This window comes from Eretmochelys imbricata, chromosome 5 (genome assembly GCF_965152235.1).
Source record: "Eretmochelys imbricata isolate rEreImb1 chromosome 5, rEreImb1.hap1, whole genome shotgun sequence".
Lineage (NCBI taxonomy): Eukaryota > Metazoa > Chordata > Testudines > Cheloniidae > Eretmochelys > Eretmochelys imbricata.
Genome location: NC_135576.1, coordinates 90,479,361 through 90,493,910, shown reverse-complemented (window position 1 = coordinate 90,493,910; position 14,550 = coordinate 90,479,361). Strand labels below are relative to the sequence as shown.

The 14,550-nt window shown below is 38.3% G+C and overlaps 1 protein-coding gene across 4 annotated transcripts in view; it reads left to right on the top strand.

Moving 5' to 3' along the window:
• The window catches only part of LOC144265169 (terminal uridylyltransferase 7-like), a 51,057-nt gene that overhangs the window by 15,126 nt on the left and 21,381 nt on the right, over positions 1-14,550 (top strand). For all 4 annotated transcript variants that reach the window (XR_013346187.1, XR_013346188.1, XM_077817503.1 and 1 more), the window contains exons 8-18: positions 314-383; positions 1,332-1,458; positions 3,277-3,396; positions 4,469-4,603; positions 7,134-7,314; positions 7,643-8,787; positions 8,890-9,040; positions 9,798-9,884; positions 12,320-12,420; positions 13,100-13,157; positions 13,779-13,882. Coding sequence is in view for 2 of the 4 variants with exons in the window: in XM_077817503.1 (XP_077673629.1) it covers positions 314-383; positions 1,332-1,458; positions 3,277-3,396; positions 4,469-4,603; positions 7,134-7,314; positions 7,643-8,787; positions 8,890-9,040; positions 9,798-9,884; positions 12,320-12,420; positions 13,100-13,157; positions 13,779-13,882 (2,279 nt within the window). In the remaining 2 variants the exon portion in view is untranslated. The remainder of the gene's footprint in view (positions 1-313; positions 384-1,331; positions 1,459-3,276; positions 3,397-4,468; positions 4,604-7,133; positions 7,315-7,642; positions 8,788-8,889; positions 9,041-9,797; positions 9,885-12,319; positions 12,421-13,099; positions 13,158-13,778; positions 13,883-14,550) is intronic.

Sequence of the window (14,550 nt, the reverse complement as noted above, 5' to 3'; positions counted from 1 at the left end):
TGCCTCCTCTACCAACAATAATGTGATCTTGTTTGGAAACACTGCAAGTTTATATAGTTGGATGCGTTTTTCCTTTCATATTTTCAAAATCTAAATTAACACAATGTCTGATAGTACTGACCCACCGGACTTAACTTTCTATTTTCGTGCTTGAGTTAGTCAGGTTTCTAATTGGAGGTGATCCTTTTATGAGCCAGACTGGTAGACCCAAAATCTATTTCTACTCCTTGCACTACATGAGTTTCTCCTTAAACACGAAGAATATTATTAACCATGTGCTTAATGTGGCTTTTTCTTTTTTTTCCCCCCCCAGAATCTTTTATTGATGTTGATGCAGATTTCCATGCTAGAGTACCAGTGGTGGTGTGCAGAGAAAAGCAAAGGTCTCAGTTGTCAATTTGTGTGTTCTAATAGCATATAGCAATGTAAATTACACATACCCACACCTGAAAAAATAACATTTCTGTACTAAATTATTACAGTTCCATGGATCTTGACACAAACATTTATGGGCAAGTCATTCCTAGCCTAGAATAAGAGGGTAAGGGTTATTTCTTCCTCAACCCCCTCTTCCCCAGTCCCCTTTACAAAAATAAATAAATAAAAAAAAATAATAAAAAAAAACCTTTTATTTTTTCACTGTGCACCCCTCTGCACTGGGGATGATTGCTAAAGTAGAAAATTTCCTTTCTTCCCTTCTAGACGATGCAGATTTAATATCAAATGAAAGAAACCTAAAAAACAATGTAAGGGCTTAAAAAATTAAATAGCTTTAGTGCTATGAGGAAAGGAGTGAGGCATTTTGTTTTGCCCACTTACCACATACCACTTCAGATTCATGAAATGTTGTGTAACTAGCTACTGATGTAGAATCTATCACCAGTTGTTTGCAGTTCCTTGGTCTTTCATTACTGATTTTTTTTCCTGCACTCTGGAAATAGTTTATGAACTGTTTTAGTAACGGGGTTTGGTACAGTGAAATTATTTTGATTCACGGAAGTAAATGACAACGTGTGATGTTTTAGTTCATTGACTAAATGATTTAGTTGCTTAAAAAAAATCTCCAGAAAGTGAGTGATGAATTGCTGTGAATTTTAAAATGCTTTTGCTCTTGTAAAAGCTTGTAAAAGCTTGAAATGTTTAAATTGTAAAACTAAATACACAGGTCAAACTGGTTTTGTTTGCTTCCTTTCATTGTAATGTTAAGCCTCTGAGGCTGTTAAATCTGTCATCATAGCCTCAATTTTGTGATAGGTTGTAAGATTTCATCTGACATACGGCTTTCCTTAAAACACCTGCAGGATTTTCAGGTTGTTTCTTTGTCATTGTAGTGGCCTTGTTTGTAAAGTAAGCGCAGGGAATGAAAATGCTTGTCTGACGACAAACCATTTGGCTACTCTTGGAAAACTAGAACCAACTCTTGTACCTCTAGTGATTGCCTTCAGGTACTGGGCGAAGGTGAGTCTTTTTTTAATAAAAACCGTTCTTTTTGTCCAACTCTTGTGTGATGAGTTTCTCAAAACAGGCACCTGGATAAGAGAAGGTAGGCAGTGTACAAAAGTTTAACCAAGATACATCCTGGTTTTCATGGTGTTTCTCTTTTAGTCCAATGTCCTGCTAGTAAATCTCCAGTTGTAGTTTAGGAATGCGATTGCTCTAAGTCTCTTCTTGGGAAAAAGTTACTCTTTGGTCTGAAATTTTGCATGATCTAGAGCAGGGGTTCTCTACCTTGGGGGATGCAGGCAGTCACAAACAGATTGTAATTGCCCTGTCCTTCATATGGCTCCATTAGGGGTTGGATAGACGGTGTGCCCTGCTATGGAAAAGGGGCTTGCTGTATGGAAAGTTGAAAATCGCTGGTTTAGATTGAGTGACTTTTTTTTTTTTTTTCCTAACTTTACAAGAAGTATCGATTCAGTTGCTTCAATGATCTAAATATAACAGTATTTCATGCTTTTAAGAAACTTTCAGTTGCTTTATTAGGTTCTTATAATTCAAAAACGTCTTTGAACTTTAAACGTGACCCACAGGCTTTTCTCCTCTGAGGAATACAATATTTGTTATGTGCAGTATATTATTTTCTTTGCCCATTACGTGCATGCACTGACTGAGATTATCTAATTGTCGCACATATGAGTCGATATGAGTTGCACTAAATTATAGTGTATACAGCAACCGCAACTGTGCCACCTTGCCTTTCCACTTAAAGATCTCTTTACATAGGCAGCATTTGGTATATGATCATAGAGGTTGATGTGAAACTCTAGCTGGAATTTCTTGACTTGGTACCAAAAAAAATCCACCATAATGTTGCTTAACAAGCTCTTTTGTTACGTGATTGCTGAGAGTCTAACCACATTAATAGCAACGCTTATAAAATATAAAGATCTTGATATGCATATCTTTGTCTGTTAGTCTTTTAAAAAATTGCTTATGAAATCCCAGCTTCTCTGCACCTGAGTACTAGCTGCAAAAGTGCCTCAAGTGCATAGAAGGGGAAGATTATTTGTGAAGAATTCTTAGAATTTGTCATATGAGGTAATTTTCACATTTGAAGTTAATGGAAACAAATTAGGAAGAGTTCATGTGGACAAAATGAGTAGTGGAATCTTTGAGTATTTGGTGCAAGTATGATATGTGTTTGACGGAAGGCAGGGTATGTTTGTTTCATGTAGCAAGTCGCTTTCAAATGGTGAAGTTTGAAGTCCTAAATAAGCCAGTCATCTTTGTGAATGTTAGACAGTACTCTGGGTATACATACCACATATGCCACCTTAAGTCTTGATTTCTGAAATAGCTTGAGCAGATTACAGTACAAAGATAAGAGTCACAATTCTGAATTTATCATACCATAACTCTTTAAACTGAAAATGAGCAGTTCGTTAAAGGAGCTGAAGGGAATTATGCCGAGATCTCATTGATGCAATTTCCCTTCACCCTCACTGCAAATCCCAACTGTTGCGTACAACCAGTAGCTTGTATGGCTGGAAGATTATCAGATCTGATTATCAGAATGGAATGCATACAAGAAAAGTGATTTCAGTATTCTTATGCTAGAACACCGGCTGTGATTTTAATGACTCCATGAAGTCCTTTGGAACCAAACACATCCCACAACATGGGGACAAACGAGTTATGTAAATCTTCACGCTCTCTTCCGGTATTTAAATTGATGGTTTTGCAAATAGGAGAATGATGATAGATACCAAAAAGACTATTTGTAATAAAAAGCTTGATGCGGAAAAATATTAACGTGTTTCAATTTTTTTTTTACAGCTGTGTTGTGCTGATCGTCCTGAAGAAGGAGGTTTGCCATCTTACGTGTTTGCTTTGATGGTCATTTTCTTTCTACAACAGAGGAAAGAGCCATTTCTGCCTGTTTATTTGGGATTGTGGGTACGTGCCACTTAAGTCTCATCAATCTGAGGGTGATATTTTCTGTTATAATTGTAAATTATTACTTGCTTGTGTCTTGCCTATCCCTTGTGCAGGAGAGTAAGACACTTAGTCACCAACAGCAAAATATCAGTATAGTTTTTGTGTGCATAATATATGTGACGAGAACATGCCACAATTAAGTTTGGTTGAGCAATTTTAATTCCTCCCCCTTGCGCGCAAGCATTATGATGCAGTCTTTAATTACGTGATCACATATTATTTTCCACAGGATACTAGCCTCATTCAGTGCACGGAATGGACAGTGCTCACTTAATGAGCAGTTATTCGCTCTTTTCTGTTTTCTCATTGTTCAGTGTGTGGCCCCTATCTCCTTGGCTGCACAGTCCTGATTCACCCATACCGCAGGTCCATACTGCGCACTGATGTGGCGGGGGTCCTATGGAAAAAATAATATGCAATTATGTAGTTAAAGACTGTATCATCATGCCTGGGCACAAGGGGGATTAATTAAGGTGGTATCCTATGTGTAATTTTTTTCAAAAACAACTCTATAACTTTTGAGTGGGACTTAGGCACTTAACGTTTATCCTAGGCCTATAACAAACTCTTCAAACACTGATCTATTTTATCATTAGCGTATTTCAGAATTGTTTACAGACTTGCTATTTACATACAGCTCTTGATCTTGGTTAACGAGTCAAATCGATGTATGTATAAAATTTTATTTAAAGCCACGTGACGGAACCTCTAACAAAGTAAAGATACCAATATAAATCATAACTAGATGGATACTGCGTGTAATTTCTTATTTTGAAAATCGACTAATGGGGTTGTAGTGCGCATTGGTGACATTTAATCAGAAAGCCGATTACCTGGGGAGGAAGAACCCTGTCGAATGAGAATTCAGTAAGCCTGTCTTTATTATGGGTATAGTATATGATGATTTTTGTACGTCTTTAAAATACTGACTTTTTTCTGGATGATTAATAGTATGGAGGATGTTGGTTTGAAATTCTTCAGATAAAAAAGGTGTCTGGTGTTTTTTCCTCTTTCCCTCTGCACTCTCCAGATTGGAGGATTCTCCTTAAACAAATTAGTAAACTTCAACCTTAAAGATGTTGAGAATGATATCGTGGTCTGGGAGTATAATCCTGCTGTTGATGATGATGATTCTCCAAAAGAAGCTTCTCCTAAAAGGGGCAAGGTCTGAACCATTTCAGTTACTTCAGTAGTAATCTAGAAATCGCTACTGCTACTCTCAGCAATGACCACCCGTCTTTATTTTAAGTGAAGTAAAATTGTTGATGTATTGCGAAGCTAACCTGCATAATTCAGTGGCTGTGTGCAGTGTTGTGGCCGTGTCAGTCCCAGGATATTAGAGAGACAAAGTGGGTGGTGATAAAAATGTATTACCTCACCCACCTTGTCTCTGTAATTCAGTGACTGGTTTTCTGTTGCGTATGCGACATCTAAAGACAAATGTGACAAGTAGTAGGAGACCAGGAAGTAATTCTAAGTCTTAAGGTATTGGTGATGCTTGCCAGGGATACCCAGGGTTGTAAGGCACCTCGCTATGCGGAAGCCTTTTCTATGCCCACTGTGGATCACTCTCTGACTCCATCAGCTACTGGCAACACAAACTTCCCCTCCAGACCTCCACAGGCCCCACTCTCTCTTTTTCCAGGTTAGTGATAGGCACACTCCAGCACCCGAGTCCTCCAAGCACGCCTGCAGTGTCCAGTCCCTAAACCACTGGACACTCACACAATTACCAGACCCACTGTTCCCAAAGGAGCAGTTCACCACAGCTTCCCAGTTACTTCTTAGACCACAGCTCAGCTTAACACATGGCACTTAGATTTGTTTATAGTGAAAACAAGTATAAGTTTACCAAAAAAGAGCCAAGGCCTAAACTTAACGAACAACACTTTTTTCCTGTCTGATAAAGGTTGTCTCATCCAAAAAATCTTTCTCCCGGCTTTTAGCAGCGAGGTTGGTTGTGACCCTCTGTTCATAAGAGAAGCATGCTGTCAGCTTGTCTCCTAGGTGAACGGTGCAGTTTGTCTCTCTACCGTTACCGTACAAAAATCCATTGTCTTAACTTGTGAACAGGATTCCCCTCCTCTCCTCCCATTCGTTGTTTTTTCCTCTGTGCTCCTTTCTTGTCGGTTTTTACGATCTCTTGATTAGCCTTGTGCTCAGATAGTAGGTGGGCTTTCATTTGTGAAGTAGACCATACATAATGCACTTGACCAGCCAGCCAGAGATAAGCATCTCTTCTCTCTTGCCTGGCAGGAGTATGCTGATCCCCTTCTGGTGACCTGCCTTAACTCGCACTGAAAATTATGTGCTTAAGGTCTATGTATACGTAACTCCTTACATATTATCGGTACACACATCTCACAATGATTATGCTGACCAGTGTGCCACAGGTTTTCATTAGAGACCGCTTCAGTGAACCAGTATGTAGATACCAGATCCCCTGTGCCTTCAGCTAGTTGGCACCAAGAGTCCCAGGGTCACAGTCCTGGGTTGTTAATATTTCTTAAAGTAGGGGACAACTGTAGTTGACAGAATTCCAAAAATCCTTTTTCAGACTTGACTATGTCAACTGAGTAACTCTTAATTTCAAACTACTATTTTTCTTATCTAATAGCATTGCTCTTTTTAGAAATAGCATAACTGTATAAATTCAGTCCAAATCGCACATGGGAGTGTTTTATAATACAGAAGTTACATAAACTTAATCCAACAATGGCTAACATTTATGATGTTTTAAGTGTAAAATACTCCATGACCTTGTCTAAAAAGATCTTATTTGGTAAAATACTAAGCAATCTTTATATAGCAAAAATATGAAATCCTTTTAAAAATAATTTGTGCTGTGTTTATAAATCAGAGCCATTATAAAATTCATGTAAACTAAATTCTTACAAGTATATTAAGATAACGTATAGCCGTAAAAGCTAGGACCGCCTGAATCTAAGGAAAAGCATAATGTACTCTAAAAGACTGTGTCAATAATTTGTCACAATACCAAACTGGATTAGCCGTGAATCCCAGCATCCACGTCTTTTGCTTCATGCCAAATTATTGATGGTTAGCCCTAAGAAACAACTCCAACCAAAGAGGACAAACTTTCAGAGTTGGCAGAATAAATATCCACAGAGATTTTAAACTGTGTAATTTGCTCTGTCTGTCGCTTCCCCTTCTTGCTTGAAGTGCACATTTTGTGCCTGTACATTTAAGTGACCATACAGGGTGATTCTTTCTGAAGAATGTTTTGCATTTGATGAGGCTATATCTTTCACCCTAACTGAGGTTTTTATGCTCTGAAATGCTCACTTTGAAGTGTATTAATGATAGCACAAGAACATTTTTATTTACATACACAATCATGATTCATATTAGCCATAATCATACATGTCACTGTCCAACCGTTATTACATTTGATTTATAAGAGTTTGAGGTGTTAGTGTAAATTAAGATAACTATCTCTTTGAATTGTCCTCTTCTGTAGCTGTAAAATGTGTGTTTAACTCTCATAATGTTGTAGTTTCCCTTGTTTGAGTGGAGCATTAATTTTTATTGTTGAGACCTGCACGCTCGTCGCAGACGTGATTGTGTGTCAGTGAAAAGCAAGTTTAAGACTGGCAGAATGATTTTTCTGCCCCATAAAAGAGGGTTTTTCATGCACCTTAAAACTGAAGAGGGTTTTGCTTTCTAATTAACAGGTTCCCTTAGTGTTTGATTCAGGACACCAGTGTTCAGCACCAGTTGGGCAGCTTTGGGTAGAACTGCTTCGCTTCTATGCCTTGGAGTTTAATCTGGCTGATCTGGTCATCAGTATACGACTCAAAGAACCAGTGTCTCGTGAATCAAAGGACTGGCCTAAAAAGCGCATGGCTGTGGAAGGTACCTGAAGTCTGTCAATTAAGACTTATCGGCCCTCTGACTTACCAAGTACGCTGTCAGATATGTTAGAAAAACAATTTCAGGCATATGTTTCTGTGTGATATTATAAAATGTTTTAAACATATACAGTTTCCTCCACAAAGTCTAGAGCTCTCTTTATTGCTAATGTGTTCCTAAAACAGTTCATTAAATTAATTGACAATATATCTAAAATTTGTTGTAAAACAAAACAGGACTAATCAAACCTGTCTTTGCTGCTTCTTTATATCCATCAGTGAAGTGTTAGATTTTTGTATTCAGTTAGCTCCTGGCTTTCTTTTTCTTTCAGACCCTTACTCAGTAAAGAGGAATGTGGCAAGAACTCTGAACAGTCAGCTAGTATATGAATATATTCTTCACTGCTTAAGGGCAACTTACAAATATTTTGCCTTGCCCCACAAAAAACCTACAAAATCCAGCCCCAAAAAGCCTTTGAATGTCAATGAGGAGACATCACAAAGATTAGAACCTGAAAAGGATGCCATAAAGCATGATGCCACCGATACGCAAAACGTAGCTGACCAAATGGGGGAAGTGGTAGCAGCTGATTGTATTAATATTATTGATAGAAGTATAGACACGCCTCAGGCATGTACAGTTGATCCTTCAAAGGTGTTTGTCTCTGAAAGCGTGGCCAAAGAAGAATTGGCAGATGATATAGGACATTTGGGAATTGCTCAGGAAGATTCAGACTTTGTAATTGAAGAGGTGATTTCTGGTGATAATGAGAACTTCAAACCAAGCTGTGTAGAGACAGAAAGTGGAAATGAGGAGGAGGAGGAGGAGGAGGAAGAGAAAGAACATGACCAAGATGAGAAATGGCAGAAAAATGTGATAGTTATTGATCAAGGCTTGGATGACTACAGTGAAAATGGAGATCTCCCTATTCCAGCAAGTGAGCATGATATTGAAACATACGGTATTTCGGACTCTGAAGGTGTTCAGAGCACTGTAGTCAGAGAGAGTGATGAGTCTGGTTTAGAGTGCAATGTAATACTCGACGATAAGGCTGACATGGATGAGGAGAGCACAGAGGGGACTGATGAACTGGATGATTCCCTGAACAAACGTGCACCTTCGTTATCTGAAATAAATAACTCGGATGAGGAAGGAGAGGAAGAGGAGGGAGAACAGAGTTTTCTCCTAAACCAAACAGAATGTGGTGGGATTGTGACTGGACAAGATGATGAGCTGGACAATACTTACACTGCATCTGGGGATGAAGATGCACTGTCTGAGGAAGAATTGTCCGTCTCTGTTAAATATGAAGAGACAGAGCTGGGAAAACATGTAGATAAATCTCTAAGGGTAGATTTGAATGAAGAGGATTTTATAGAGAAAGGAAGCCTTTGTGAAGAGGACATACTAATAGGACAATTTACGGAATCTGAGCTCTTTTATGAATTTAATAAACCCGCTTTCACAAAGGGCAAGGTAAGCTTTTAACATCTAACCACCAGGAAATATTACTAAGTATAGTTCTGATTCATGAAAGGGCCGTAGACTTAAAAAATGTCTTGCTTTCTATTCACGCAGTCTCCTATGGTTGTATGTAGCTTGTGCAGACGAGAAGGTCACCTAAAGAGGGATTGTCCAGAAGACTTCAAAAAAATTGAGCTAGACCCTTTGCCAGCGTTGACACCCAAGTTTTCAAATATTTTAGATCAAGTTTGCATCCAGTGTTACAGTAAGTCATCAATACTGCACTCTTTCAATATGTTTATGGAAAATATGAATTAGTGAGCTAGATTTTAATAGTACTTTAGGGAATTCTCTGAGGTCAACAGCATCAGTGGAGCTGGGTTTTGAAAGTAGCAAACTTAGTACAACGGGTGAGATTCTGTAGGGTAATGACATTAGTTTAATTGCTAAATTGCACCTGATACTTGTTATATTCATAAGTCTAAATTGTACCTCCAAAGAGTAAAAATCCAAAGTGTGTAGGCTGATCTCATGACTCCTTGAACTAAACATGGAGTCAATGAAAGCTGCTGGATATTGGATATTCCTGAAATGTAGGCATCTACACATAGACTTCAGAGCCTATATGAGGCATCCTTTTTCCAAAAATGTTGTCTGACCCTCTTCAGTGCGGTTCTTTGTGTGATATTTTGTATCTCGTTACCAGAAATTGCTGTTTGAAAGAACAAAGGCAGGACCATTTCTAGAAAGAAAGATACGCTGACTTCAGATTTTTTGAACCATTCTTCCCCCCTCTGCTCCCCCCCCATTCATTTGATCTTGGCACCCTTCACTTCTGACTAGACAAAACGACTGTTTTCCTAATGTATTTTTTTGTTTGACTTAGTATTTCTCTGCTTCTACCCACTCCTCCCTCTCTTCCCCTCCCACATCAATTTCCTTTTTCCCCCTTCCTGTCACTTAACGGTGGCAATGTTTTTACATATTTTGCCTGAATGGGTGTGTTTCTGGCTTTTTTAAAGAGGATTTTGCTCCAAATAATGTAGAGGATCAGGCTCGTGAACATATACGGCAAAATCTGGAAAGCTTCATCAGACAGGAGTTTCCAGGTAATTGTGCAGCTTCTTTTCATACTCATATTTAGTTTTTTTTTAAAGTTTCACTTTTTTAGCATTTTCAACAATTTCATTGTACCAGTATAAAGAACAACGTTAGCTAATTTAAACTTTTTCTTAAAATATTCTGTTTAGTTGTTTAAGACTCTGCTATAGGACTTCAGATTAATTGGGAATATTTTCTCTTGCAATAATCTCAGCTCGCTGTTAAAGCTTGAAGTTTCCACCTCATACATTATAAAAAAAAATAGAAATGGACATGTTTTTGGAGCTTTTTGTTTGTTTGCTTTAAGAAAGAGCACAATCTCAAGGAGGCAGGGCATAATCATAGAATATCAGGGTTGGAAGGGACCTCAGGAGGTCATCTAGACCAACCCCTGCTCAAAGCAGGACCAATCCCCAACTAAATCATCCCAGCCAGGGCTTTGTCAAGCCTGACCTTAAAAACTTCAAAGGAAGGAGATTCTACCACCTCCCTAGGTAAAGGAATCTCCTTCCTTTGAAGTTTTTAAGGTCAGGCTTGACAAAGCCCTGGCTGGGATGATTTAGGTGGGGATTGGTCCTGCTTTGAGCAGGGGGTTGGACTAGATGACCTCCTGAGGTCCCTTCCAACCCTGATATTCTATGATTATGCCCTGCCTCCTTGAGATTGTGCTCTTTCTTAAAACAAACAAACAAAAAGCTCCAAAAACATGTCAATTTCTATTTTTTTTACATCCTGTTGGTGAGAAAAGATCATGACATCAGCAGGCACGAACAATAGCTGTTTAACCAGTAATCACAATTTTATAACAAAACGTTCATAACTAGCATTTTCATCTCAAATTCATGAGTCAAAGTTCGCTGTTCCAGTCGTATTCATTCTTGTAAGACCACTACAGACATTCTGAAACCCCTGGCACCCCACCTTGGAATCTTGATCAGGCCAAAAGTATCCCCTTCCTTTTCAGTTCATCTAAGAAATAGCTTTATTTTTCTTCCCTTATTCTCAGTGTAGAAAGAAAAATGTTCTGCCTGTCCATCACTCTGGGAGTATTCTAAAGCAGAGGCATAACTCTTGGCTATCAGCAAAGCTCCGTAGACTGGAGCTACGGTTTCTATTTCTGGAAATATATACGGTAACCACCTGGGCTTCAGTTCATAGTCTTGCCAAATTTGTATGCAGGCTGCATGTGGAATTTTTGGCCAAAGATTGTTGCATCTGTAAAGACTTGTCGTAACCCAAAGAGAGTTCTTGTATCGCTTATCCAGATCCTCAAGGATTTAGTCAAATCCTCGTGCTGCTAATCTAGTTAGTTTGCCACTTAATTTGTTCCTGGGTGTGTCGGACTCCTATTTGATCCTGGGTAAATTTCTTAATCTCTGTGTCTTCATTCCAATTTGTAAAATGGGGATTCTTCCCTGCCTCAAAGGGGTGAGGTGAAGTTAAATTCATTATTTCTGAAGGACTCCAGCACTGTGAGTATCATAGTTACACAGGAAGTCACATTCAATTATCACAGTGTTTTCTTCTGGCCTTGAAATCTCTGAAAAGTCAGTAAATATATTAACTTTGATACCTATCTAAATTTTATATTTAATCTTAATTTTCATTGTACACTGAAGACTGGTGGCTTGTCACCAGGGGAGGGTAGAGGTGGAGGGCTGTGCTAATCACTGATTTAATTACTTCCAGGCTCTCTTTTCCAGTCCAAATCTCCATTACTATTCAGACTGCCATAGGGGCCTGAAAATCATCTATCACTACTGCACCTGCTCCGTAAGCCCCTGCAGGTTACTAAATTTGTTCAAAAAATTAACAAAAGCCAGAAAGGAGACATTGCAGGGATAGGTTTCAGAGTAGCAGCCATGTTAGTCTGTATCCGCAAAAAGTACAGGAGTACTTGTGGCACCTTCGAGACTAACAAATTTATTTGAGCACAAGCTTTTGTGGGCTACAGCCCACTTCATCGGATGCATAGAATGCATATATATATATATATATTATGTCTTCTTACTATATGTTCCATTCTATGCATCCGATGAAGTGGGCTGTAGCCCACGAAAGCTTATTGCAGGGATACTGTCATCTTGTAAATCACATTGAAATATGAAAATTGTGTGCCTACTCTGGCTATAAAGAACACCTGTTCGCGAATCCTTTTTTTCTTAATGCCAAAAATGATGAAAATTTTGCTGTACGGTTTAGTCATTGTTTTGACACAAATGCCTTTTAATTTATTACTCTAAAAGGTACTGAATTAGATCAGTAACTGTACAGCGTTATCGTCCATAGACAATGAAGAAATATGCCCTCTATTTAATAACTATTCCTTGTAAAGTCCATTATTACCGAAAAATGGTGTTCAACATTGGCCAAATCAGACCCTAGTTATTAAAACTGAACTGATGGTGTATCAGATGTGGTTATAGTGTTGTGTCCTTTACAGGAACCAGGTTGAACTTGTTTGGCTCATCAAAAAATGGCTTTGGCTTCAAACAAAGTGACCTTGATATCTGTATGACAATTGATGGACTGGAAACTTCTGAGGTAGACTTAGAGCTCTTTTGTATAACTTGTACTGGTATTTTATAGATAGAGCTATTGTTGCTGTGACCACTGTCTCGTGACATCCTTTTGCAAAAAGGACTTGCGCAGTCGCTGAAAAAGGAAATAGAACTTCTACCAAAAAACGTAAATTGGCTAGTGTCTTGCTGCTGTGTCAGCTAATCCGGTTTAAGATTTTCTTCCTTTACCGTTGAGCTTATTCGTAGATTCTTCAGTGAAATGTTAATATTGTTTGACAGGGAAATGTATGAGGCACATTGATTCAGCATCACAGTGTTGATGCATGGTAAGGTAGAAAACGAAGATGGGGTGAGAAAGAAGCAAGTCTTTCTTTTTGGTTATATAAATTAGCAAATGCTTTAAATGCATGTTTATGCATGCATGAACTCTTTTAAGAACATTAGGGTATCCTTTAGTGTTGACTTGAAAATACACTACATTTTGAAACTGTCTGGTATGAATGCCGCTGAGTGTACAATTTAGGTGTCTTTTTAATGATATGGCTTTGAGCCTAATGACGGTCAATGAATGGCACATGAACTGAAATGGCTTGGCTAGGACATGGTCTAATAGTAATGCTTACATATAGCTTTTCTAGAATTTTGCGATGGGCACAAAACATTATCAGTGCACTGAAATCTTTTTTCCTCTCCTTTTTCAGGGACTTGATTGCATAAGAATAATTGAAGAATTAGCCAGAGTGCTTAAGAAACATTCAGGTACCTTCCTAGAGAATAAGAGTGGATAGTTCTGTGTACATGAATTTGTATACTATTTATGGAGTCAGAAGGTTCAGGGGTATAAGTACACAGATATCATTAAGATAACTAATGCACTGAAGAGTTCAGTGTTAGCAGGATTGGGGACTTAGATTGTGAACATTTGTAGACCTTCATTGCATGACCAGGCCCATTTGAAGGGTTCGAAGGTTTATAGAACCAGGCCTAAATTAGACTCTGATACTGTGTTAATAGCATACGTGAAAACAAGTCCTAAGTTACAAGTTTGACCCTTCGGACAGTGGTTATAGGTTTGTATTTACATATCCATTTTTTTGTTTGTTCACAAATAACATTAATAATAATATTAATAATGCTGAAGATGGCACACACACGACATTACAGTTTAGTGTCACAGTATATTCCTGTAAAAATCACATGTAAATGCCTTTTTATGAGGATTTCATTCACTCTGTACCAGATAAGTATTTATGCTATTTTGCTATTTAAACAACAGTTTAGTTTTCAGCTAATGTTAAATGAAAACTAATGCCAGAAACGCTATGAATAATGAATATTCATTGTATTAAAGTGAAAGCCAAACTTAATGTTCCTTCCTAGGTCTAAGAAATGTCTTGCCAATAACAACTGCTAAAGTGCCAATTGTCAAGTTCTTCCATGTGAGAAGCAGTCTTGAAGTAGATATCAGTTTATATAATACACTGGTAAGATCACGATTATAAATCACCTATTCCAGTTAGATTTTGAGGTTCTAATCCTCCATTCGACTCTTTCTGGGTGAAGTGAAAGGAGGCAGAGCAGCTGTTTTCTGCTAAAATTGTACGCTAGTAGTAAATTTAGTTAGCTTAAAATAGCAAACACCAGTGTTTTGGGGTGCATTGATCCTTTTGTAGGACTTGGAGGGAAAGGCGTAACATCCTGGGCAGCGAGAAGACCATCGCTGCATGTGTTAAGTGTGGGGACTGTCACGGCTGTCTCATCTCTAACAAAATAAGTCACTTTCCATTGCACGCTATGCTCTGGAGAATTAGGCTGGTGAAAGGTGGAAAACATTAGCTGGAAACAATCTTCCTTTTACCAGATTCAAATCTGGCCACACAAGCCTTTTTAACTTGGAGGGTTTTAACCGTAGATTATCTGGATTATGAAAAGCCCCAGGTGCTACAGTTAGCAGGACTTTGAGAATGGTCCCAAACCCGGCTCGCCTTGTTACATTCTCCATGGAAGCAAAATTTATGTCCCAAGTACGTGGCCAAATGTTTTAAAAAACCTATTTAATCAGTGACTCTAGACTTCAAAAGCAAATTCATTGAGACAGTAAATCTCTGTATCAGCTGAGGGAGATTATTTTAAATGCTAGGTGTGGTGAAAG